We start from the raw sequence: 23,981 nt of genomic DNA on the forward strand, positions 1-23,981 counted from the left end.
TAGAATAAAATTATAGTGATTTTTAACTGTCTAGAAATTTATTACAGGACATGTTCCAACTCTTAAACCCTTGTTAGCCAATGTCAGTAATGATTTATGTTGTGTGGGTGGTATAGTGAAATTATTGACGATTTCAATAGCCAATAAGTCTGTGTTTAGTAAATCCTCAAATTTCAAAGCTGTTTTGGAGAATGAGGTGGGTGCACTTTATTGTTTATCATTTACTATCCAAAGACAACAAAGATAGAGGAAAGGCAAATGAGAAATTTCTCTTCAAAATTAATGGATATATGGTCGGTAGCTGAGGAGGGAAAGTAATGAATTCTCTAATGAAGGCTAAAGAGTTGAAGTTCCTTAGTGTTTGTATGGCTAACTTGGGGCGATCTTTATCAAGCACAGCAAAGAGACAATCTTAAAATAGCTTTGATAACCATTCTCACTTGCTAATTTGACAACCTCCGTGTTGTGCGTATTATGGTAGCTCGCCGGGGAGCTGGCATTCCAGTCTCTTCTGACAGATCATTTTTGCTCTCTGGGAGCTGTCTCTCCTCTTTCACAAGCAGAGCTGAATTCCATAGAGTTCTTCTTTGCTTGGACTATCAGATTGCTTACTTTTTTCAGTACCTATTAATTTGCATGTTCTCAGGATGTGATGCTCATTTTAGTATGCACTGAAACGGTGAGTTAGTGAGCTCTCCTACAGTCAATCCATAGACATTTACTGCAGTTTTATTTAAATCCAATATTAAGGCATCTTCATATTTAACTTGGAAATCTGGTTAAATGACCATCCAGCTAGATAAAAGGACTTCAACAGCATTCTTTGAATGTATTGTCTTCAAGACTGGTGAAACCCTCCTGATTTCATTCATTCATATATATATATATATATATATATATATATTTATTTATTTATAGACTATAGGCTCTTCCACGAAGAGAGTGATTATATTAGAGAAATAACCCAAGTTTAGAAACTACCAGCATTATTCTTTAGTTAATAGCATCTAGGATAGGTGGCTCTTAAAGCTTTGCATTTGAATTAATGAATACAAGTGGTGTTGGTCATTTTTCGTTTATCTCTAATCAGCTGACAGCCAGTATGTTTAAAACGATGTTTGCTCAGGGCAGTGGAGTACCATTGGTGCAAGGCAGGAGGAAGGCAGAGCCGCTAAGCTGCCATCAAAAATTCTAATGTCACTTGGGATTGGCCAAAGCTCTTGGTCCTCCATGCTCAGAGGGATAGGGAAGTGACTGTCAGCTTTGAAGAAAGAGTTAGAGCATCTGACAGGAGATGGGAAAGATCTAATGCCATATTGCAGGAAACTGCACTAAAAGGGAGTATGAGAGTCCTCTTCCTTCCTAATGATGGCTTTCAGATGTGAGGAAGATGATGATAGTCATGAAATCCACTTCTGTTCCTTCTCAAGGCTTTGCAGAAGGACGTAGACTAAAACAGAGCTCTAAGGTGGTCACGGTAAACATTTGTTGAGTTGGTGTTCACTCTGCAATTACATCTGAGTAATTTTACCTTTCAGTCTGAGAAGATTCGCTGGGGTCAGTCTGTTAAATCATTTGAAGCTCAGGAGAAGACCCTCTGTGGAGATGTTCTCCTGACGGCAGCCTTTGTGTCTTATGTTGGACCCTTTACAAAACCGTATCGCCAGGAACTGGTAGACGTCAAGTGGGTTCCCTTTCTCCAGCACAAGGTAAGCTCACTTCCTTACCTTGGCAGCATTTGGAAGCATTATCTTGGCACTTCAGCAGACAAATCAGTATGCATACCAGGCTCTTTTGTACCTCTATCATGACCCTCTGACTGACGGGAAATTCCCATATGAACAAAGACATTCCTTGTGTGTCGCAGTGTTTCTTGTTTAAATGATGGTTTAACAGAGAGATGAAAAAGAGTAAATTACTTTTTATAAACTCTAGCGATACAGTTGCAAAACTGCTTTTAACAAAACTGATAATGGAAACCAAATTGGGGTTATTCTGATGGAATAACAAGCAGTTTTTCTTTCTTCTTCCTGCCATGATGGGTTATTTGTTAAAGACTCTCTTTTCACACCTACCTTCAGATAAAAAGTGAGCATTTTGTATGCATGTATAAAAATAACACCTTCTAAAGCTAAAAATCCAAAATCACAAGCAAAGTGAAATCACAGATTTGGAAGATGTGAAATCATCTGGTTCATGATTGTCCTTGTACAAAAGAAGAAACTGAGTCACAGAAGTATAAGTGACTAAGATCGTGTAGAAGAGGAGGTTAGTCCTCCTGAATCCATGCCCATGTTCTCTCTGCAACACTGTGTCAGCTCAGTTGACAAAAGCCCTTAAGATATCCTTACATCAGGGGAGATGAACCATGAGAGACTATGGACTCTGAAAAACAATCTGAGGGGTTTGAAGTGTCGGGGGGGTGGGAGGTTGGGGTACCAGGTGGTGGGTATTATGGAGGGCACGGCTTGCATGGAGCACTGGGTGCGGTGAAAAAAGAAATGAATACTGTTTTTCTGAAAATAAATAAATTGGAAGAAAAAAAAAAAGATATCCTTACATCTCTCTGAATATTAACATTCTGCATTGGTAATAATAATAATAATAATTCTGCCTCACTTTTCACAATAGTTGTTTCCGTGACATAAAGACATGTCAGTGGTCCTTATGTAGATGAAATGATGGAGGGAAAGTTCACTATTAAAGGCATTCCATAATTGATAATTTTAGAGGAATAGTCCTTTTGTAATGATTTAATATACCTGTGGTATCAAACAGCTGTAATGTCGAAGATTTTTAGAAGGAGTTTGTCTCTACTACTCCCCCAAAGTGCAAGGCTTCTCTTTAAGTATTTCTGCCCTGACACAGGCTTTTACATAAGAACACAGAGCCTCCTGCTGAGACTGTCCAACTCTGACTGTGTCATGGGCTTCAGAGTATCAGCTGCCTGACTCCGCTCGTGCCTTTTTTCTCGGTTTCGTCTTCACCAGTCTTCGGTCCTCTGTACGGGTGTCTTGGCCTGCATCATCCCGTGACTAATTCTGAGTGACAGTTGTCCTCTTCCGTGGTCCTCTCTGCATTCTCCTTCATTGACAGAGCTTTCTCATTCTTTCCAAAGCTGTAGGGAAATTCACCTTCATCTCCAGCTGTCCAAACCTTGAACTTCACCTTGTCTTCTTACTGTCACGATTCCTCTTCGCTTTGGGGGGCATGTCATAGTCCTGGCAGTTGGAACTTAAGCTCCCAGTCATTTTACAGTGTTTAAGTTGGAAAGGTGCCTTCTCAAGTTTAACTTTATAATCGGTCTTAAGTCGCTGGTAGAGCATCACTTAGTGTGCGTGCTTCTAGGAAGTTTCCTGTCAACCCATGTGTATTTTCGCACTTAGTTAAAAGCCCAAATGTTACATAAAGTCTTGTTTTGAAGAAGTCATGCAAATAAAACAAGAGAATTGATTGACTTACCCAAAATGTCTCAAGCATGCTAAACCTAGCCCCAAAGCAGAACAGCAGTTTTCTGATGCTGTACGCTGTACACATACTCATTTTAACCGTGGGCCTATGGTGCCCATGGCCCCACAAGCCTCCGCAGGGAGCCTCACCCCTGTTTCCCGTCCTCTCCACGCTCTCTCCTGCCCTCCTGAGTGCACAGGCACCGTGCAGACTGAGAATCGGGCCCTGAGATGTGACCAGCTCACGCTTGTACCTATCTCCGGGCACAACTATGCTAAAGGAAGAAGATGCTTCCCAATTATATGAATGATGTTCCTTTGGAAGAGTCCTCTCTGTCGCTAAGACAGCTGGCACAAAGTGCCCCCTAAAACCTAACAAAGGTCTGTCTGTCTAGAAAGAGGGTTCCAGTTTCTGAGCCAGTTAACCCTGCCTCCTTCTAGATCCAGTCACAGCAAGGTGGGAAGATCATCACATCTGTGTAAAACCCGTGCCGGGGCCAAGAGGAGCTAAAATCGCTTAAGAATGTGCATTTTTAAATTACTTTTTCTCCAAAAGTATTTCTTCATTTTCTCCTCTCAAGAAGCCAGTGTTGTTATTTCTTTTCATTACATTAGGGTGGCTTCTGGAGCTCCACTTGCCTGTAGGTAACTGTCCCCTAATTGTCTCTGACTTGTCAGTTTGGTTCGGCTATCCTGGGGATTCAGAGGGTTCATAAGTTAACCCGTCAGCAAGTGACTATGGTTGTGATTTTTAAAACCTACAAACCAAGCATGGCATTTATTAATGACCTGTTGAAATAGGTAAGGTGACCTTGGAAGGACCCCCTTTTTTTTTTTAAGATTTTATTTATTTATTTGACAGAGAGAGATCACAAGTAGGCAGAGAGGCAGGCAGAGAGACAGGGGGAAGCAGGCTCCCTGCTGAGCAGAGTGCCCAATGTGGGGCTCGATCCCTGGACCCTGGGATGATGACCTGAGCTGAAAGCAGAGACTTTAACCCACTGAGCCACCCAGGCGCCCCGGAAGGAACCCTTTTATAAAGCAGGTCAGCCATCCTTAATCCTTCCTAGAAATGAAGACTTCATATTCTAAATGATCGATTCTCCCTGATTTCATAAATACATTTAATTCCATTTGAGTCAAAACTCCTGGGGTGGGGAGAATTATATTTTTACTTGACCCAGTGGTTCCAAAGTTTGTTGAAAGAATGTTTTTGAAAACACCAAAGTAATTTTGGAATAGAACAGTAAGAAAGCACTTGTCCTTCGAGATAGTAAAATATGTTCTAAAACGACAATAATTACAACAAGGTAGTTCTGCAGGGGAACTAGAAAAGTAGAATCAAGTTCAGAACTGATCAGGATGTCAAGAGACATCGTACAAACAGATGTCCCCTGGGATACCTATGCTCATACCATGTCTTCGCTCCTGATGCTGTAAGAGGAACAGCTGACACTTGTATCTAAGAGTGATCCTCTGGGTTTCTCCTAGTTTCCGTCTCCTTTCCCTTCCCCAAGGATAATGCCAGAGCAGTTTTCCACTCTCCTCAGTTTTTCTCCCCCTGCTAATTCATGACTAGATCATTGCCACCGGCGTGCACTTACGTGGTTATTTCTCCCATCAAACAAGATACACCCAACACGTTTCTCTTGACCCCCTCCCTGCCCTTCCAGCTACTCTTCCATTTCTCTGCTCATTTACAGCAGTCACTTCAGAAGGGTCATCTGCAGTCACTGTCTCCAGGTCCTCCCTCCATTTTCTGAATCACTCTGGACAGGCTTTTGTCCCTACCACTCCACCAAGCCTCCTCTGGGGTAGTTTTGCTTCCACATTGCTAAGCCCAGTGGTTTGTTTTCCATTCTCATCATGCTTGCCTCTTGGCTGCCCCTGATGTAATCGACCCCACCCCCATCCTTCCATCAGTACCTTCTCTACTTGGTTCCAAGACCTCCCCTTTCCCCGTCTCCCTCCTACCTCACTGACCAATCCTTCTTGGGTTTCGTTACGTTTTTCCTCTTCTCCCCACCTTTAATGGTGAAATTCCCAGCCTTTACTCTTTGAGCTGCTTTTCACCAGGTTCCTGGCTTTAAATGTTTCTGATATGTCCGTAATTCACAAAAGTGTATCTGTGGCCCAGACCTGGCATCTTCACTCCTGTGCCTGAAAGATGTCCACGTACAGCGCATCCCAACTGAAATCCCACCTTCCCCCCACAAACCCTTCTACCCAAGTATTCCCAACTTGTTGAAGAGCAGCTCGAGCCCCAATGATCACCTTCATGTGACCCTTCCCTGTACGACTCGTGTCCAGTCCACCTAGGAAATTCTGTAGGCTACGTCTCCAGTGTCTGTTCAGAATCTGACCAGTTTTCCCCACCTTCTCTGCTCCCATCCTGGGCCAAACGACCATCCCTCTCTTGAGTACCTGCAGAAATCTCCTCATCTCCTACACTGCTTCTCCTGTTGCTACATGTGTTGCTCTCCTCCAGACCTGATCTCAGTGTATCAGCCAGTGTGGTCAGCTACAAGGGCAAGTCAGAGAAAGTGAATTTTCTTTGAAAATCCCTCTGATGACCCCACCCCACCCCTGCACTTCAAGCAAAAGCTAGAAATCCTAGAAAGTGTTATAAAACCCTCTAGGAATTTGCCCCTTACTCTCGTTGTCTCACTTTCTATTATTCTTTTCCTCACGGCCCTGCTGCAGTCACACGGGCCACCTTTCTTGAATACACAGTTGTGTTCCGACAACTGCAGGCCCTTTGCACCAGCTGTCAACTCTGCTTAAAGTCTTCTCTCGGGACATACTAGTATCTCTTTCCCATCCATCAGGGCTTTGTTCAAATAACATCTTCAGATCCCTGGGTAGGATTATAACCTCCATCCCTCAGCATGCCTCCTCCCACTCCATTTTCTTCACCATAACATTTGTCACTTTCTAATATGTTGTTTCATTTATTCATTTGCTGTGGTTAATAGCTGTCCTCTCCCTCAAGTATGGTGTAAGATCCACAGAAGCAAGGATTTTGTATGGTTTTTTTTTAACTACTCTATGCTGAAATGGCACCCGGAACATCTGCTCGGTATATCTCTTCGTTGAGATGTGAGTTACATACCACACAGTTACCCATTTAAAGTATAAACTTCAGTAGTGTTAGGGTATTCGCAGAGTTGTCCATTCTAGAACATTTTCATCACCCCCAGAATAAACCCCATATCTGTTAGCTCCAGTTACCCCTTCCTCTCCAGGCTTAGACAGTCACCAGCCTAATTTAGGTCTCCACAGATTTGCCTGTTCTGAACACTTCCTAAGGATGAACTCACAGAACGTGTGGTATTTGTTGCCTAACTTCTTTTACTTTGCATGTTTTCCAGGTTCATCCATGATATATGTAGCCTGTATCAGGGCATTGCTTGTTAAGCCTGAATTATATCCTATTATATGAATGTACCACATTTTACTTACGCATTCATCAGTTAGTGGGCATTTGGGTTGCTTCTATTTTTTGATTATTATGAAAAATACTGCTATGAACATTAGGGTTATTTGTGTGAGGTTTTTTGCATAGACATGTTTATTTCTCTTTCGTACATAGGCAAGAGTGAGGTGGTTGTTGTTGTTGTTTTTAATAGGCTGCATGGTAGCTCTTTGTTTGATCCTTTGAGGACCTACCAGACGATCAATATGTATTTTTAAAATAAAGAAATGTACGCTTACATGTACATTGTATATCAGTGGGGGTAGTAATGGAGTTTTCAGTGAATGGTGATTATACAACTGACCAACCTTTTAGGCAAACTGACAGTTAGCATTTTCCTTCATAGCTTCAAGGCAAACAGAAAGAGTTCCAAGTGACTTAGAATGTTAAGTAAGCTTCAGATAATGTAAATACACTGGTATATCATTAAAGATGGGAAAATACAGCTGAACAAGACAAATTAGTAAGGAGCCATATTATAATCCCCATGTTATAAACGAAGAAACAGAAATTGTATTTTATCATAAGCATCAGGAGTCATTGAAGGATTTTAAGTAGGTCTTTGGTCAGAATTACACATTCTGTAAAAAGCTCACACTGGGCACAGAATGAACAGTGACTTGGAAGAGGAAGAGACCATTGTTCCTGAGGCCATATGTTACGATGGCGGTCCAGAAGACTGTGAGCTGAACAAAGTGCTGACAGCAGACATGGCCAGCAGCGGGGTGATGCCAGACGAGACAAGGAGGAAGCACTAGTAAAACAAAGCCCTGGATTGCCGACGGGCACGATGGCGAGATAAGCAGTAGGCGCAGGTGCCATTGCCAGAGATTAAAATTGGTTTGGGAGAAAAGATGAAGGTAACAGAAAGATGACTGCACGGTATCTCTGAAGCATTCAAGTGTCCGTAATTGGTAGGAGCTAGAGAAGAGCATTATTGGGTGGAGAGTCAGATTTGGGAGCCATCAATGTGTGGGGAGTTGCTGGAAGTGCACTTGGGTGAGATCACGTCAGAGGAGCTTTAGAGTTAAGGGGACTGCCTCAGTGCTGGGAAGTAGAGAAAGATGAAGAAGGAGCAGAGACTGGAGAACACCTCTGGCCATCGTGGTGCCTGGGAGACGAGAGCATAAACATGGGGATGGTCAGTAATGCTGGAGCCACAGGGACAATGTGGGAGGAGAGCTAAGAACTGAAAGTGTCTTCACCTGTGGAAATGTGAAGGTCTTCTGTGACCACGAAGGTCTGACAAGCCAGAAGCCAGATTGCACGGAGTTACACAGAAAGTGGGAGGTGAAGGAGTAGAAGGAAAAGACATTAATCTTGGAGGAATTTGCCTGTGATGGGAAGGAGGTAAGAGAGTGCCTAGTTAGAGACATAGAGTATGGGTAGGGTTGGTTTTTCAGTGTGAATGAGATGGGAGCATGTTTTCTTGCTTCAGGAGAAGAAAGGGAGAAGGAATTGTGAAGGATAAAATGGTGAGGAGAGATGAGGCCCCAGAAGTGGGGAGGGACAGGCTCCAGAAGAGAGGGAGTAGAATGACCTTCAGATTGGAGAAGCAAGACTCTTTGAACTTAGGTGGGAGGGAAGCAGACAAAAGTTGTTAGAGGTAGAGATCTAGAGAGGAATTTGACACATCCACACATACTGGTCTCTCAGGAAGCCAGGGAAATGCAGTACCCCCCGCCAAAAATGAGCAAGCTGGCACCAGGAGGACATGTGTGAGGGGAGTGAAAACATCAAAAATGCCTGTTGAGGGCAACAGGAGGGTAGATGTTAATTGTTGTCAAGCTTAAAGAAACCAAAGATGAGTTTGGAAAAGTTAAATGCATAGTCACAGTAATAAAGCTTTCATCAGCAATAAGTGTAAGAGGAAAAAGAAAGGACAAAAGATGTTGAATCCAGCCAGGACAGATAAGCCAAAAGGAAACGAAGGCAGAGAAGGTCATGGGGCAGGCCGAGGAACAGTTAAGGAATGGAAAGTGCTAATTAGGCTGGAGGAGATGTGAGTGTAGCCAGAAACGTGTGGTTAAAAATATGATAGAGGGCACAGCTTGCATGGAGCACTGGGTGTGGTGAAAAAATAATGAATACTGTTTTTCTGAAAATAAATAAATTGGAAAAAAAAATTAAAAAAAATATGATAGAGTTTTTCAAAAAATTAAATACAGAATTACCACAATTCAACAATTCTGCTTATGGGTATATGCCCAAAGAAGTTAAAGCAAGGACTCAAATACTTGTGTGTTTGTTCATCGCAGCGTGATTCACAGTAGCCAAAAGGTAGAAGCAATCCCTGTATCCCTCGGTAGATTAGTGGATAAACAAAAGGTGGTGTATACAGACAATGGATTATTCTTCAGTGTGAGGAAGGAACTTCTGTCACATGCTACAACATGGATGAACATTGTAGACAGTATGTTGAGTGAAATAAACCAGTCATGAAAGGACAAGGATTATATGTTCTACTTACATGAAGTATCTAAAGTGGTCAGATTCATAGAGACAGAAAGGACAATGGTAGTCACCCGGAGCTGTGGGAAGAGGGGGCTGGGGAGTTACCAGTTGATGGGCATGGAGTTTCAGTTTGGAAAGATGGAAAGCTTGTGGAAAGGAATGGTTAGGATGGTTGTACGGCAATGTGAATGTACTTACTGCCACTGAACTGGACACAGAAAAATGGTTAAAATGGAAAATTTTGTGTTATAAAGATTTTGCTGTAATAAAAAAATATATGGTAGGTAAGAGACTAAGTATCTTACTACCGTTGGTCAGAGTAAGTATTGTGTTTAAAGGTGAGAGATATAGACAGTCATGTTTAATCAAGTGGGGATTAGACATTTAGATTTCAGTGAAATGATTTCAGATGATTACAAGGTCTGGGACAGTGGTTGTCATCTAAGGAAGGAGATAGGGTAACACCTGATCAGAAGCATGTCACGCTCATTGGAGGTGGAGCGTGTGGAGAATCCAGGGATGGGGATATTGTGTCATCCTTCTCGGTGGTCCTATTACTTTCCTCTCCCTCCGCCTTTTCGTCCAGAAAAGAATGAAGGATGTCAAGGCCAGAGATTAGATTCATCATCTGTATGGGAATTGATGTTGTCACAGATTGATAGCAAAACTTAGAAAGGTGAGAAAGACTAGTAGCTACGTCCTTAATAATTAATATGAGGAGACACATAGAGGATTGTTTATCTGGACTCCATGAGCCTCAAGAGGTGGCATTTTTTATTAAAGATTGGGAGCAGTGGTCTTGGAATGACCTGTTGGGAAGTAAGAAGAATGACAACTATTTTCCTACATATGTGTTGAGTCTGAGAGTATTAAGAAAACAGTCCACTTGAGAAAGCCCTAAAGTGAAGTAAGACCTAAGGGAAGCCATTCTGGCACCCCCAGCCTCATGCTGAGATTATGTGGGTGTGAACTTACAAAATATAGTGATGTTGGTTAAAGTTCAGTCGTTAGAGTTGGGAGACTACACGTTGGCAGCGTTTGAAAGCTCTGGCACATTCTAAAATGCAGCGTGGGGTTGAGAACCACTGCCTTAGGTGAGAGCTGGTATTTTGGTGAAAATGAGTGGGTAGTGGGAGCAAGGTAATTTGGTCCAAATGGGATCAGGCTACTAAAGGGCCTGTGGGAAGGGTTGTCAGAATGTGCAGCATCAGGAGCACGAGTCTGGAGAATGGATGGGGAAGAACCAGAGCAGCATAGCAGGGACCGAAAGGACAGGGACAGTGGGCATATGTGTGGCCTGGAGGGTCCAAATTAAACTGTTACTCAACATTGCTTTCTTCCAAAGAGTAGCTCAGAGAGCGGTGACCCAACAGGACAGGGGTAGTAGTCATACATGGCCTGTGGGTCTAAGAAAAATGTTACCCAGAATTGTTTCCACCCAGAGCTGTTACCCTCCGGCACACGCCACAGAGACCTGGACATGTTGAGGGAGGCATTTGCAATCTGCTCATCAGTCTGACCTAGCAGTTAACAGACAGAACGAAACATGGAGTCATTAAAGCTCTTAGCCTCTTTATGCCTCAGTGTCCCAAGCAAAGACAGACAACCAAAGAGGTCTACTTGCCAGAACTCCTCTAAGTTAAATGAGACATCGAAAAGAGTGAGTGGATGTGATAACTGTTGTAAACACTTAAAGCCTTATAAATATTAGTAGTTTTGTCACTGTCTTTTTCAAAGAAATGTGTTTTATTTCATTGTTCTAATTCAGCAGCCTCACGGTGGTTTTACTGTAATCCCAGTGTAATTGGTGTACAGTGTGATTAGTTTCTGGTGTCCGCGCAGTGATTCAGCCGTTCTACACGTACCCAGTGCTCATCACGATGACTGTGCTCTTTAACCCCCTCACCTATTCACCCATCCCCCCACTTCTCCTCCAGTAACTATCAGTTGGTTCTGCGGCTTGCTTTTTTTCCCCTTTGTTCGTTTGTTTTATTTCTTAAATTCCACGTAGGAGTGAAATCATATGGTATTTATCCTTCTCTGACTGACTTCTTTCACTCAGCAATACACTGTCTACCCCTATAAATTGAGGTTTATTTTCCCCTGCCTAAGCCTAGGTTAAAGTTGATTGTGAGAACGATTCCTATGCTATAAATATCTAAAAAAAAAAAAAAAATCCCAATGAAAAAATTTCTTCATGTATTCCTGCAACTATCTGAACACAGTGCTATCAAGAAAATATCCTGAAATTTGTGTCTAAAAATTTCAGTGTCAAAGTCTCACACAGCAGTCAGGATCCTCTTTGGTGTGAGCTACCTGCTCTCTTTCCCCTAGTAGATGAAAATGATCATTTAAAAAGGGAGAGGGAAAGTTCTCTTTGATCCCCTGCACTCAGCTGTGAGCCCAGTAGGTGCTTAAGCAATTCAAACTGTGGAATTTGGACACAAGATCTACATGTGTACTGTCTCCTATTCCTTGTAGCATCAGAAATTCAAGTTATTTAAAGCCTCTGGTTGTTACAAGTTGTTTCCCTTAAGTCAAAGTTAGGAAGTTAAAGCTGCAGACTCCTTGCTAATAGAAGGATGCTTGTTCTAAAAGATAGCGATTTTCTCGTGTCTTTGAGAAAACTGTGTGTCAGTCCCAAGGCTTGTTGGTAGGAGATGGAGTTTATTGCTAAGATAACATTGTGGTCAGAGACAGTAGGATTATTGTGCCACCTTCTCTAGAGATGGTGACATGAATTGCATCACAACTCTACTGTAAGAATCCTGCCGCCATTTTCTTTGCTGCAGATCCCTGGCCAACCAGTAAGTCTTGATTCGGACTGCTGCTACACCCCAGCCACCCACCCCCTGCCCCTGGCCCACTCTATGTAGGGCTCTTACTGCCCTCTCTAATGAAGGCATGCTTCCATGTTAGCCCCTCACCCAGCCACCATATGGGGTTTAGTACATAGGAGGTGCTCCATAAATATTTGGTGGTGGATGACCGAATGAAGAAATTCTTTAATAAATTCCCTTCTATAGTCTTGTGTATTTTTTGTAAAGTCCACTTTTTTAAAGAATGATCCTTATTCTTTAAACAGATGTTGGGGACACCTGGGTGGCTCAGTCATTTCTGAGCATCTAACTTATAATTTCAGGTCAGGTCATGATCTTAGGGTTGTGAGATCAACACCCCCCCACCCCCCGCCACCTCTGCAGGACTCTGCACTCAGCAGGGAGTTTGCTTCTCTTCCTCTGCCCTCTGCCCTTCCCCTCCCCTCCCACCCTCCCTCATGCTAGATACATGAGGCTGCCATCTCAGCCCCTGGGCAGAGAATACATCCCATCAATCTGCCCACAGAAGAAAAGTCATCTCTTGGTAATGCTGGCCTGTGCTACAGGATGAATTGCCTGAGCAAGATACTGTGTTTGAGCCTTGCTCATGTGGGATGATGACCCCCAGAGCAAATACATTCCTGTTCTCCTGTGGTTCTTTCTGGTGTCTAAGCCTCCCTCCCCTTGGGGGAACAGCCAATGTCTGCCTAGGGCCACGTTTCTTTCTCTTGAAGTCAGATGCAATAATAAACCACATGTTGAATACTGAATTTGACAGATTTCAGAACAGTACTGACCGTGTTTATAGGGTCAAATTGTGTTCCACGGCAAGAGCTGCATTTGGCTTCCGAGAGCCCAGAGAGAATTGGCAGGTGGTGTCTTGGCTTTCATCTCTCGTTTCCTTGTCTGTCGCATGGAGTCTTTTCTCTCCCACCCTGGCAGTTGACTGCATTCAACTCTGATTCTCAAGGTTTCCATCCCCATAACCGAAGGCCTGGACTTGGTTGCCATGTTGACAGACGACGCTACCGTTGCCACCTGGAATAATGAGGGGCTGCCCAGTGACAGAATGTCCACCGAAAACGCCACTATCCTGACACATTGTGAGCGCTGGCCCCTGATGATCGATCCCCAGCAGCAGGGAATTAAGTGGATCAAGAATAAGTACGGAGCAGACCTGAAGGTCACACATTTGGGCCAGAAAGGGTACGTGAAATCGGCGGGATTGGATTTTTGTTGAACGGCCATGAAATGGGTCTGATTTTTGCCAAGTCTCGGTGTTGCCTGTCCTCTCTGCTACTGTGAAATGGGGCAGTATTGTTTATCTGCTTGCTCACGCTTCACATAAAGTATCTTTGTAGAAAGGGCCTCTTTGTTAGGTGGGCATCCACTTACCTGAAAATGAAATTAAGCTGAAGGTGAGAACAAACCCTGCACCAGAGTGGAAAGATAGGTGGGTTTCCTGAGGCCAAGAATGGAACAGGATGGACCGTTTTCCCTGAGGACATTTGGCATGTGGCAACACAGCAATGGTCAGTGGGTGAGAAATCTATTCCCAAACATACACCTGGCCTGTTGTAGGATTTTAGGGTGCGTACAACCCCAGCACTGCCTGAAGAGAATTTCCTAGTCAAGTTTTGTATATTGCCTTGGAGGACTGAATCTATTCTGAGACTTTCTGTCATTGGCGCCTCATGACATTACTGTTTGATAAATTTGTCTTGGACGAAGTTGGTCTTCAGTTAATATTGAATAATTTAGACTTACTGGTATTTGATTTGACCCTTTCATCATCTTTTCACATAGAAAACGAAATAAGGAATTTCTGCCGTTGTGCAGATAAATGTACTCCTTGCTTATCTGAAAACTTGAAGAAATTATTTTTGAGGGGGAGAGCCTATGTTTGGAGAGGGAGGATGAAATATAGTGATAATTTACCACTTGCCAAGACAGAACTTAAAGGTTTAAAAAAAAAAAAATCAATGCTTGACTAAACCACAAGGCATTTAATATATTTTGGAATTTTTTTTCCCCTCAAAAAAAGGACCTATTAAATGAATTTAAATTTATGGTGTTTGGGTAAGTTACATTTGTCTCAACCATGGTTATAGTCAAAAGAACTAATTTACACATGGACTTATTCATACTGTTGAATTTCACTTGGAAAATATCACTGTGTAATTCATCTCAAAATCTAATCATGAATTTCTGTGTAATCTAGTTGAATACTTTATGAAACAGTTTTCTCTAAGTTAGTCTGTCTCATTTTTTAAACTCTACATTAAATCATATATAATTTAATATAAATAATTTTGGACATTTTTCCTGTGCTTATTTACATGCTATTATCTCAATTCTGATTGAATTTTCAGGTTTTTGAATGCCATTGAAACTGCTTTGGCCTTTGGAGATGTCATCCTAGTTGAAAATCTGGAGGAAACACTAGATCCAGTGCTTGGTCCCCTACTTGGCAGAAACACCATTAGAAAAGGAAAGTAAGTTTTCTTGAATTTTTCACCTCTAATTTTGTGCTACATATGAATGCACTCAGCAGCTTCTGTTAGCCTCAAAATCAGCACAGTCCATTGGAATCTTGTTGGTGATGTTTCTGTTTCCATTCCGTGGCACCTCCATTCTAAGAAGCAACCTCAACACGATCCAGATTTGTAGACTATGTCTTTGGTAGATTTAGACTCAAGTTATCCAGTCCCTGATTTATAAACCAAAAAAATGCATTGTCACAAATCTGCAAGTAGTTGCTCCTTGATCAGTTCATACCAAAGAAATTTAAGACTTTGCAAAGCACCTTTAGTGTGTTTACCTAAACTGCCTGTCTTCTGTATCCTTCTTTACTTAATGTTTTTCTTTAGGACACTTCTAAGTCCACTCACTGTTTTTTGGTTTAACTCCGCTTCATCCAAAGTAAGGACATCCACAACATGAGGGGTTTACTGGGCTAGTTCTCTTTTTTCTAATACACTTAATACAATATGTGGAAAATATGTAATTTGAAAAAATTCATTAGTGGGCCCTTAAAATCATTCCCATACCGGCAGAGGTGCCACCAACAACTTGAGAACATGCCCTGTGAGCTCTGTGTGATGTTCCGGATAGCTGCCATTCCCCTGGACCCCTGACTGTCCAGGACACTGTCCCAGAGGCAGGGAAGCCATCTGCGAGGAGGATCATAGCACGGTCTATAAATGTGTGAAAAGTCACATGCAGCCAGCATGTCTCTGACCGGGTCTTCGCGGGCTCATGGGAGTGGTGGCATTCCGCATGCTCTCCGTGCCCCTTCACACAGGAAACCGACGCTCCCCAGACAATTCACTGGGCTTCCTGCTCTTCTTATGTGTGTGGTTTTTTTTTTTTTTCCCTTCAAAGAGCTATGATTTCAAAATTTCTCCCCCACCCTTCTTTGACACCCAGTCTCGGCCTCAAAGTTAACGGTCTCCTTTCTATCACCAGTTGATTCCTGTCAGTTTTAAGTGAAAATAGTTCTACTTAAGGATAACTAACTTCTGTTTTTTAAATAGTCCCTTACGGATTAGTCAAGTATTTATTATACAAGTAAATCCATTTACAGTGACTGACAACTGATAATTGTTTAATAAGCCAAAATTTACCCAGCCAAGCATTTAGAAAAATTTAATAAGCTACTTGACAAGCTGCAACTCTGACATAAATATAATTGTAGCTGCGTCTGATGTGTTAAAAATACAGTGTAGAATCTTGAATGTCACTGAAGTGAAATCTTCGTTATTAAGATTTTGGCTCTATTAGTAAAGACCTGAAAGTTTTTGTTTGTGAAATACACATTCTCTAGCTTTAACTCGGACCTTTTTTTTTAAACTTGGAATGTTAATAACACAATTTAGGTATAAGAAATTTAACGATTTTCTCTCTATCACTCTCATTCTCCCTCTCTTTCTCTAATTATATTATTAAATATATTATAAATATATAATATGATTTTATATTTTTATTTTTTATATATTATATATGTATTTAAATATATAAGAATATATAATAAATATACATAAAATATACATAATAAAACAAATATATAATATGTAATACATAAAATAATGATTATAAATTCATATTTTCTTTATATTTTACATATTATATGTATTTTAATATATAAGTAATATATAATATAATAAATATAAATATATAATTTTCTGTATTACATAAATAAGTAGTGTATACAAATACAAGTAGTATATAATGAATATAAATAAAATATACAATATATTTTATATGTAAATTTTAAATTTTTATATGTATATTATATATTATACATGTATATACACAGATGTATTATATACATATAAATTTAAATTTTCCAGGGACTAATAAATTTGAGTCACAGTTTTTCTTCAGGATGGCTATAGTTTCATATTATTGTGAATCCCAGAAGTCTTATATTTCAGAAACAAATTATTTTATGTAGAGCATCAAGGCTTTATCACAGTCTAGAATATCTTATTCCAAATTATGTTATTTCCTGAATATGTACTCTTTATTAGGTTTTGTGGAACTGATCGTATCATTCCAGCATTTTTTTAAAGACTAAGAGAATTTAAAATGATACATAAGAATAGAACAAATGGTGTTTACCACATGTAATTATTACGTTAATAATCCTAGTTCCTAAACCCTCACATGTGGGGACGATGACTTACATGAGTGTAAATTCTTATCTGTATCTCCAGTTTTTCCCCCTTCCCTCTCTCCTTGCAGATATTTTTAGTACCTTTTTCCAGAGAATCTGAGTGCTGGTGGACTCCTTACATACTGTATCAGTCACTAATAAAACTTCTCTGAGCACTGTTGACCAGGCGCTGTACTGGGGCCTGCAGATCCAAAGTATGATAGGGGAGAGAGCCATCTTTTAAGGAAGCTCCATTTCCATAGGGGAAAGGCAGACCTGTAAACAGAAGAAATACCGTGCTGTTGGTGTGACGATAGAAGTATTCATGGCAGGGGTTCATCATTGCCAGAGTGGAGACTTGGAAAGACTTTGTGGAAAAAATGACATGAGATTACATTGACATTCAATATGAGTCTAGGAAGATGAGTGGGCCTTTGTCAGACAGACAAGTGGGAGAGGGGGATTATGGAATGAGAGAACTAAAACCAAACAGCAGAACACAGAACAGCCTCACAGCTTCGGGCAGGACTGCAAATGGGATCCACATCAGTGGAGAGTCTTGGGTCGGAAGGAATAAAGGACAACAAGGCCTGAGTGAAGGGAAGCCTGAGAGATGGGCAGGACCTCCAGAGTGTGAAGGTCCTGGGTACCCACAGATCACTTCTAAGTTGGCCCTTTCTCTAGAGGTTGATAATTTTTTTTCTTTTCCCCAAACACACTAAAGGGGCCCATTCTTCTCAGTAACATTAGCTGACAGGAGCAGTGGTCCTTATCCAAAGGACCTTCCCTGAGCACTGTTGACCAGGCACTGTACTGGGGCCTGCAGATCCAAAGTATGAAGTCTCCATACTTTCTGGAGTATGGAGTCTCCATATTTTCACTTGAGAATCATGAGAAGGTCAGTGGGGAAGCTAGTGAAGACTCAAACATGCTGGGAGGAATATAGTCAGATTTATTTCTGAAAGGGCATGCTGCTGGCATCATATTTTTTTTTAAAGATTCTATTTATTTATTTGACAGCAAGAGAGGGAGAACAGCAAGGGGAGTGGGAGATGGAGAAGCAGGCTCCCCACTGAGCAAGGAACCGGCTGCGGGGCTCGATCCTAGGACTCTTGGATCATGACCTGAGCTCAAGGCAGAGGCTTAACACAGCTACCCAGGCACCCCAGCGTTGTAAAGTATTGATTGAAGGGAAATGGACCAGAACCCATGGGGCCAGGATCTAATTAGCAAACAATGGCAGTCATCCTGTTGAGGCATGATATGACCCTAAATAAGGCAGTGATACTAGAAAAGCAGGAGAGGACAAATGAAAGAATTCTCAAGGAGTTAATTTCTTTTTTTCTTTTTTAAGATTCTATTTATTTACTTGCCAGAAAGAGAGCAAGAGCAAGAGAGCGCACAATCAGGGGGAGTGGCAGGCAAAAGGAGAAGCAGACTCCCCACTGATCAGGGATCCCAGCGCAGGCCTTGATCCTAGGACCCTGGGATCATGACCTGAGCTGAAGTCAGATGCTCAACGACTGAGCCACCCAGGCATCCCTCAAGGAGTTAATTTTATCAGTTCGTGGTTGTTAATGGGATTTTGTTGGTAGGGAAAAAACGGAAGGTTCAAGTGTGATTTCCAGTCTTCTGCCAGGTTAAATGATGGTGTGACTTATGGGGAGTTGTGGTATAGCAATAGGAGTAAGTGTAGGGAAAGAGGTGATGATTTCTTTTATTAGACTTTCAAAGATGAAGGTCCTACTTTAAGATTCTCAGAAAGGAAGTCTAAGAAGCCAGTGGGCATGTGAGTATGGAGCTTGATAAGGAGATCTTGGGGAATATGTACATGGAGAGGTAGTTAAACCAGCTTAGTAGATGTGATTTTTTTTTTTTTTGAAGATGTATTTATTTTTGAGAGAGTGCATACGTGTATGTGAGCAGGGGGAGGGGCAGAGGGAAAGAATCTTGAAGCCGACTCCACACCGAGAGAGGAGGTTGATACGGGCTTGATCCTAAGACTCATGAAATCATGACCTGAGCTGAAACCAAGCGTCAGACACTTAACCCTGAGCCACCCAGGAGCCCCTGTAGGTGTGATTTATTTGAGCGCATCTTCTCCAGTCAGAAGATCAGAGGTCACAATCACTTCACAGATGAGAAAAGCTAAATGTCTTCTTGAATGTCCTATGATCATATAAAGTTGAATACATAGGTGGAAACATAGTTTCTTAAGTTTTTCCAAATAAATAGGCACTACCTTCTTTCAGTAGAATTCCTGTGAGTGCCACTTGGACATCATACCTCTCCCTACTCTTTTTTTCCCCTAAACCTTGTTTATTTTCTCATCAGTGTTTTGGAATTCATGTTTCTTTCTTTCTTCTTTTTTTTTTTTTAATCTACATCTTACAGTATAGTTCAGACCTTTCATTTCTTTACGCTGAATGAAGTAACGTCTTTACATTCTCACTCTGCTCATTCCTCTCCAACCCAGAGAGGGGTTAAAATAATCTTTCCCTAATATTGTTTCTATTGCTGGTCTGTTGAAGAATCTGTTAAGAATTCTCTGTTGCCTATTACATTAAATTGAAATGAAGCTCTTCTCTGAGGCCTTGAAATGCTTTACCTGTTTGATACTTCTTATTCCCTTCATTCACACAGATTAATTGCCCCCTCCTATGATATGCTATTTTACTTACCTTGTCTTTATACAGATCCCAAATTCACTTAATTCAGAGTTCAACTGCTATTTAATTAATTAAATGGGAATTTTACATTTCCACTTTCATTGCTTCCCACTCACAGTCCATTCTGTACTGGGCCACTGTGACATCCTGCCTTTATCTGTCCCTCTTAGGATTTTTTTTTTTTCCAGTGCTGTATCTGTATTAAATTGCAAGTTCTCCATGGATAAGAAACATCTATGTCTTTAGAAAGATGGTTAACCAAAGTAAAAATAATCAAAACATAGACTTATTTCGGGCATTATGGCAGATTAGATGTGTGAATGCTGAAAAACAACAAAATATGGTAAAATAGTCACACCTTCTGGCACTTGGTTGACAAAGTGCAACCAAAAAGTGGGAATTGGATAGACAAGGAACACCAAAGCTGATTTTCTTCTTGAGGTTTCTGCTAAAACCTGATGACCGTGGATTTCTGTTGTGATGGACGCCTAGAGCCTAGACCAAGTCCGTTGAAGGTGTGAAGTCTGACTAGAGATTGCTATGCCTCAAGGGGGCCATCCCTTCAATTTAAGGGTAAATTTGTCAAAAACTAAACAAAACCCAGCCCTGCAGTAAGGAGTGCTTTTCTTTCTGTACCTTGGCACTGAGAGGAAGTGGGAAAATGTCCCCTGAGAATTCCTAATCAGAAACTGTCTCTCTCAAAAAGGTTTAAGACAGATTTTTACTTAGAGAACCTAAAAACCTCAAGCCAATAACTTCTTTTTAAGCAGGACTGGATTGGTCCCACCCCAGTGTACTTGACAGATACAAACAAAAGTCCTGTCTGTAATCATGTACATAAACCCAGATTTCAGAGGATTGTACAGGTTATAATTCCAAGGTATATGAGTTCATGGGCAAAAAATCACAGAGCATAGGAAATAAGGCATCGTGAGTGAGTGCCACAGTAACATCAGATAACAGAATCCTTATCTCATTGCTGCTTTGTTTCATATTTCCTTGATTGTTAATACGGATATGTTTATTAGTCTTCCAAGGATTGTTTATTGGTAACTTTTGCTAATGTTTTCCATGATATTTGTCATCAATTTCTTTCATTCCTCATTTTTTTTTTTTGCTTCCACTCATTGTTCTCTTTCCAACATGATGTTGAATTTATTCTTTTTAACATATATTTTCTCATCTTTTCCATAGGACTTGGCATCGGAGGGAAAGTAAATACAATGATCAGTCCATGGTCTTGAACTAGCTGCGTGAGCATTTATTTTCAAGGGAGACTTCAAGCTCTGGGTTGGGGCTTATGCGCTAGCACGTGGTTTTTAGAAGTTAGCACTGGAGTAGAAGAAGGAAGGTGAAATTCGGTTCAAGTCTTGGCTCACTGCCCTCTAGTTTGGTGACTTGGATTAAGTCGTGTAGGCCATTTTTTTCTGTTTATGTTTTCTTACCTGGTGATGAAAAAAACAATACAACATAGCAAAAATAGGTAGCCAAAGTATATTATTTACTTCAAATCTTGAACTAGTGAGAAGGACAGTATGTGCGTGATTGGGAGCTTGAATCAGATGCTAAGCCAGAGATCCTGAAGTAAGACATTGTTTTTTTGGATGGGGCATGTGTAAACAGGGAATCAGTCCTAGCCGTTGATGTTTTAAGTTGACTTCTAAAAACAGGAGAGAGTTTTGGTTATTTAAATTGTACTATGTAGTGCTGGTACATATAAAATACATAATACACAAAAGAATGTATGTATTCTAATATTAGAATATATATATTTTAATTTAATAATGAATTAGATACATATCTTCCATTCAAACTATGAGCGGAAACTTGACCAATATTCTTTAAGCCACATTTGTGCTCCTCTCGTTCCCCATTGGGTCTCCTCTCCCAAAGGTAGTATCCTAAACTTTGTTCTCATTTCAAAATTTTATTTCAAGTACATTGATTTATTTTTGTTTGAGTTGGGGCTTTACAAAGGTGTCCTCATCATGTATATAAAGGGACTCAAATTTTCTACTGTTCCATATCTAAGATTTCCCTGAATTCTTGTTTTTAGCTCCAGTTGTTTGGTTTTCATCATCATCATTATCAGTGCTGTAACTGTTCCTCAATGTATCTGATACTGTTATTGAAGGACATTTCCGTTATTACAGGCCATGGTGCTGTGCATATGAATACGCTGAATGTTTGCATATTTGTACATGCATCTCCTGGTGCACATGGCAAGGGGGTCCTCAAGGTTTATATTCTGGAGAAGAAGAGTTGGGCTGTAGAGTGTGTGCACAAATCAGCTTTAAAACTTAATGCCAGATTGTTTTCCAAAGTGTTGGTACAAACTCACATGCTCACCACTAGTGTAGAAGATCTAGGGAGGGTTTCAGAGAACCTAGTGACTCACACCCTTCTGCTGTTTTCTGAAATACAGACAAGCTGTGTTTTCAGTCCTATTAGCCTCCTCTTCCTAGGAGGGACTATTCTACATCCTTTTTTTCTTTCTTTCTTTTTTTTTTTTTTTTTGGCCACCTCTTATTTTTGATTGGAAAAAGTTGAGGATGCTCCATGTTTTGATATTAGTTTTGTTTACAAGAGCTTTAAAAGTATTTTGGAATAATGTTTGATATTTTAATGATAGTATTTCCACCTGATAAAATGACTGTTTAACAAAGCAAATGCTTCCCTGCAACTTCATGTAACTCTAAAAAAAAAAGGAAAATTTTTAAAAAAAAATTCACACACACACTAGGAGGGGATATGCAAAATTAAACTGGTCAATGTAAGAATTATTTTCCTTTCTTTGGGTGAAGTAAATAAGGAGGAGAAAACAATGGAAGAGAAAAATGATGGGAAAAGGTCAGTTGGGCTTTCATAATAGAGATACCCTTTTGTAGTATCAGAACAGGAACAGAAAAACTTTGACTTTGCCTTGATCACATCCCAAACTGACCTACATGGTTGTAAATTTTCTAACAGACATCCCATTCTCATGTCCAGCAATGAACATTTTACTTAATTTTTTTTCCTGCTCCCTTCCGTCTTTACATGTCTGTGTTGTTCTCTCTATACCTTTGTGGCTGCAGATGTTTCCCTTCACATTGTAAAGGCAAGGTAGCATTGAAACCCAGGAAAGGGGGTGGGGGGACACAACCCACAAGGACTGCAGCGACCCTGTGTTCACCCAGCATGTCCTCACTGCCTCTCAGTCCTCCCACACAGGTGGGATATCATTTGCATTTTTTTTGCAAGTCACATCCTTCACAGAGTTTTCTGATATTAATAGTGCTTTTGTTTATTTTAGTTCTGTTTGTGTTCGGGGCCTTTTTCAAACCAATATTAGTTGATTCTTCCTAATAATGAATGCCTGAGAAGACTCTTGTGATAGATACAGCAGAGTCCAAAAGTTGAAGTTCATTAATAATTGGAATGTTGCGGAGTATGAAGTAATGAATACTAATTACTCCTTTCATGTCTGACAGGTCCCTGTGGACCAATACATCAGCCCAGACTTTAATTTGGTTCTAGTAATGGTTTCATCAATAGCACATTAAATCTGCGTTTGAGAAGATATACAGTTGAACCTGACCCACATAGTAGATACCACTGTCATAAAATGGCCACAGGCTGACAACAGCTGGGTAATTACAAATAATTAAATTCACCAAACTCCAGACAATCCTAATTTTAACTAAAATACATCTTATCATATCAATCGACAGAAAACATATCGGAGAAGATTTATCAACGTGTACTTTTTGCAAAGCAAATTTACTGGCTTACATGTTAGGAAAGCTGCTGATCTGTGAAGCATCTTCATAAAATGGTATCTCTTCAATCTTTCAAATCCCCCCAAATATTATTGAAGTCGTTTTTTAACTTTAATCTTAGCTGGAGCAACCTTACTGTGAGATGTATTTCAGATGGTTTCTGAGCATATAAATATTTTTTAAAAAACACTTTATACTTTCCCTATATTTTTCATGTAATTGTCCTTTTAATGAATCCTTAAGTAGCATGTCATATAAAGAAACTTACAACTAACAAATATTAACTATATGATTATAAATTTATTTTATAGAACTATTATAATGAAAGATACTTTACAGATACTTATCATGACTGTGTTTCCTAAAAGTGCTATTAAGATTAATTGGGAGAATTGCTTACAGTTAGCAAGGTTTCAGTTTATTTGGTAATATTATTCGGTAAAATTATCAACCCATGGGGTTGATGCTACATGATTGTACAACAGTTGATATTAGATCCGTTTAAATAGATGAGGGCTTGTGTTGGACTTAAGACAGAGAAACATGTTAAATTAAATCCCACACTGTGGCAAAATGTGCTCTCTTGAACTAGGAGCTTCTTTTTAAATAAACTCAGGAGGTATGTAGTCTTATCATTATAATACTTGTGGATAGGAATTGCTTAATTTTCAAGTTAATTCATGCCCTGATATAGTAG

General features: G+C 40.5%; 1 protein-coding gene across 1 annotated transcript in view; it reads left to right on the plus strand.

Moving 5' to 3' along the window:
* DNAH11 (dynein axonemal heavy chain 11) overlaps positions 1 to 23,981 on the plus strand; it is a 324,415-nt gene that overhangs the window by 238,752 nt on the left and 61,682 nt on the right. The window contains exons 63-65 of the mRNA XM_044246194.1: positions 1,539 to 1,709; positions 13,168 to 13,403; positions 14,570 to 14,692. Of these exons, the coding sequence (XP_044102129.1) occupies positions 1,539 to 1,709; positions 13,168 to 13,403; positions 14,570 to 14,692 (530 nt within the window). The remainder of the gene's footprint in view (positions 1 to 1,538; positions 1,710 to 13,167; positions 13,404 to 14,569; positions 14,693 to 23,981) is intronic.

The sequence above is a fragment of the Neovison vison genome, chromosome 4 (assembly GCF_020171115.1).
Source record: "Neovison vison isolate M4711 chromosome 4, ASM_NN_V1, whole genome shotgun sequence".
Classification (NCBI taxonomy): domain Eukaryota; kingdom Metazoa; phylum Chordata; class Mammalia; order Carnivora; family Mustelidae; genus Neogale; species Neogale vison.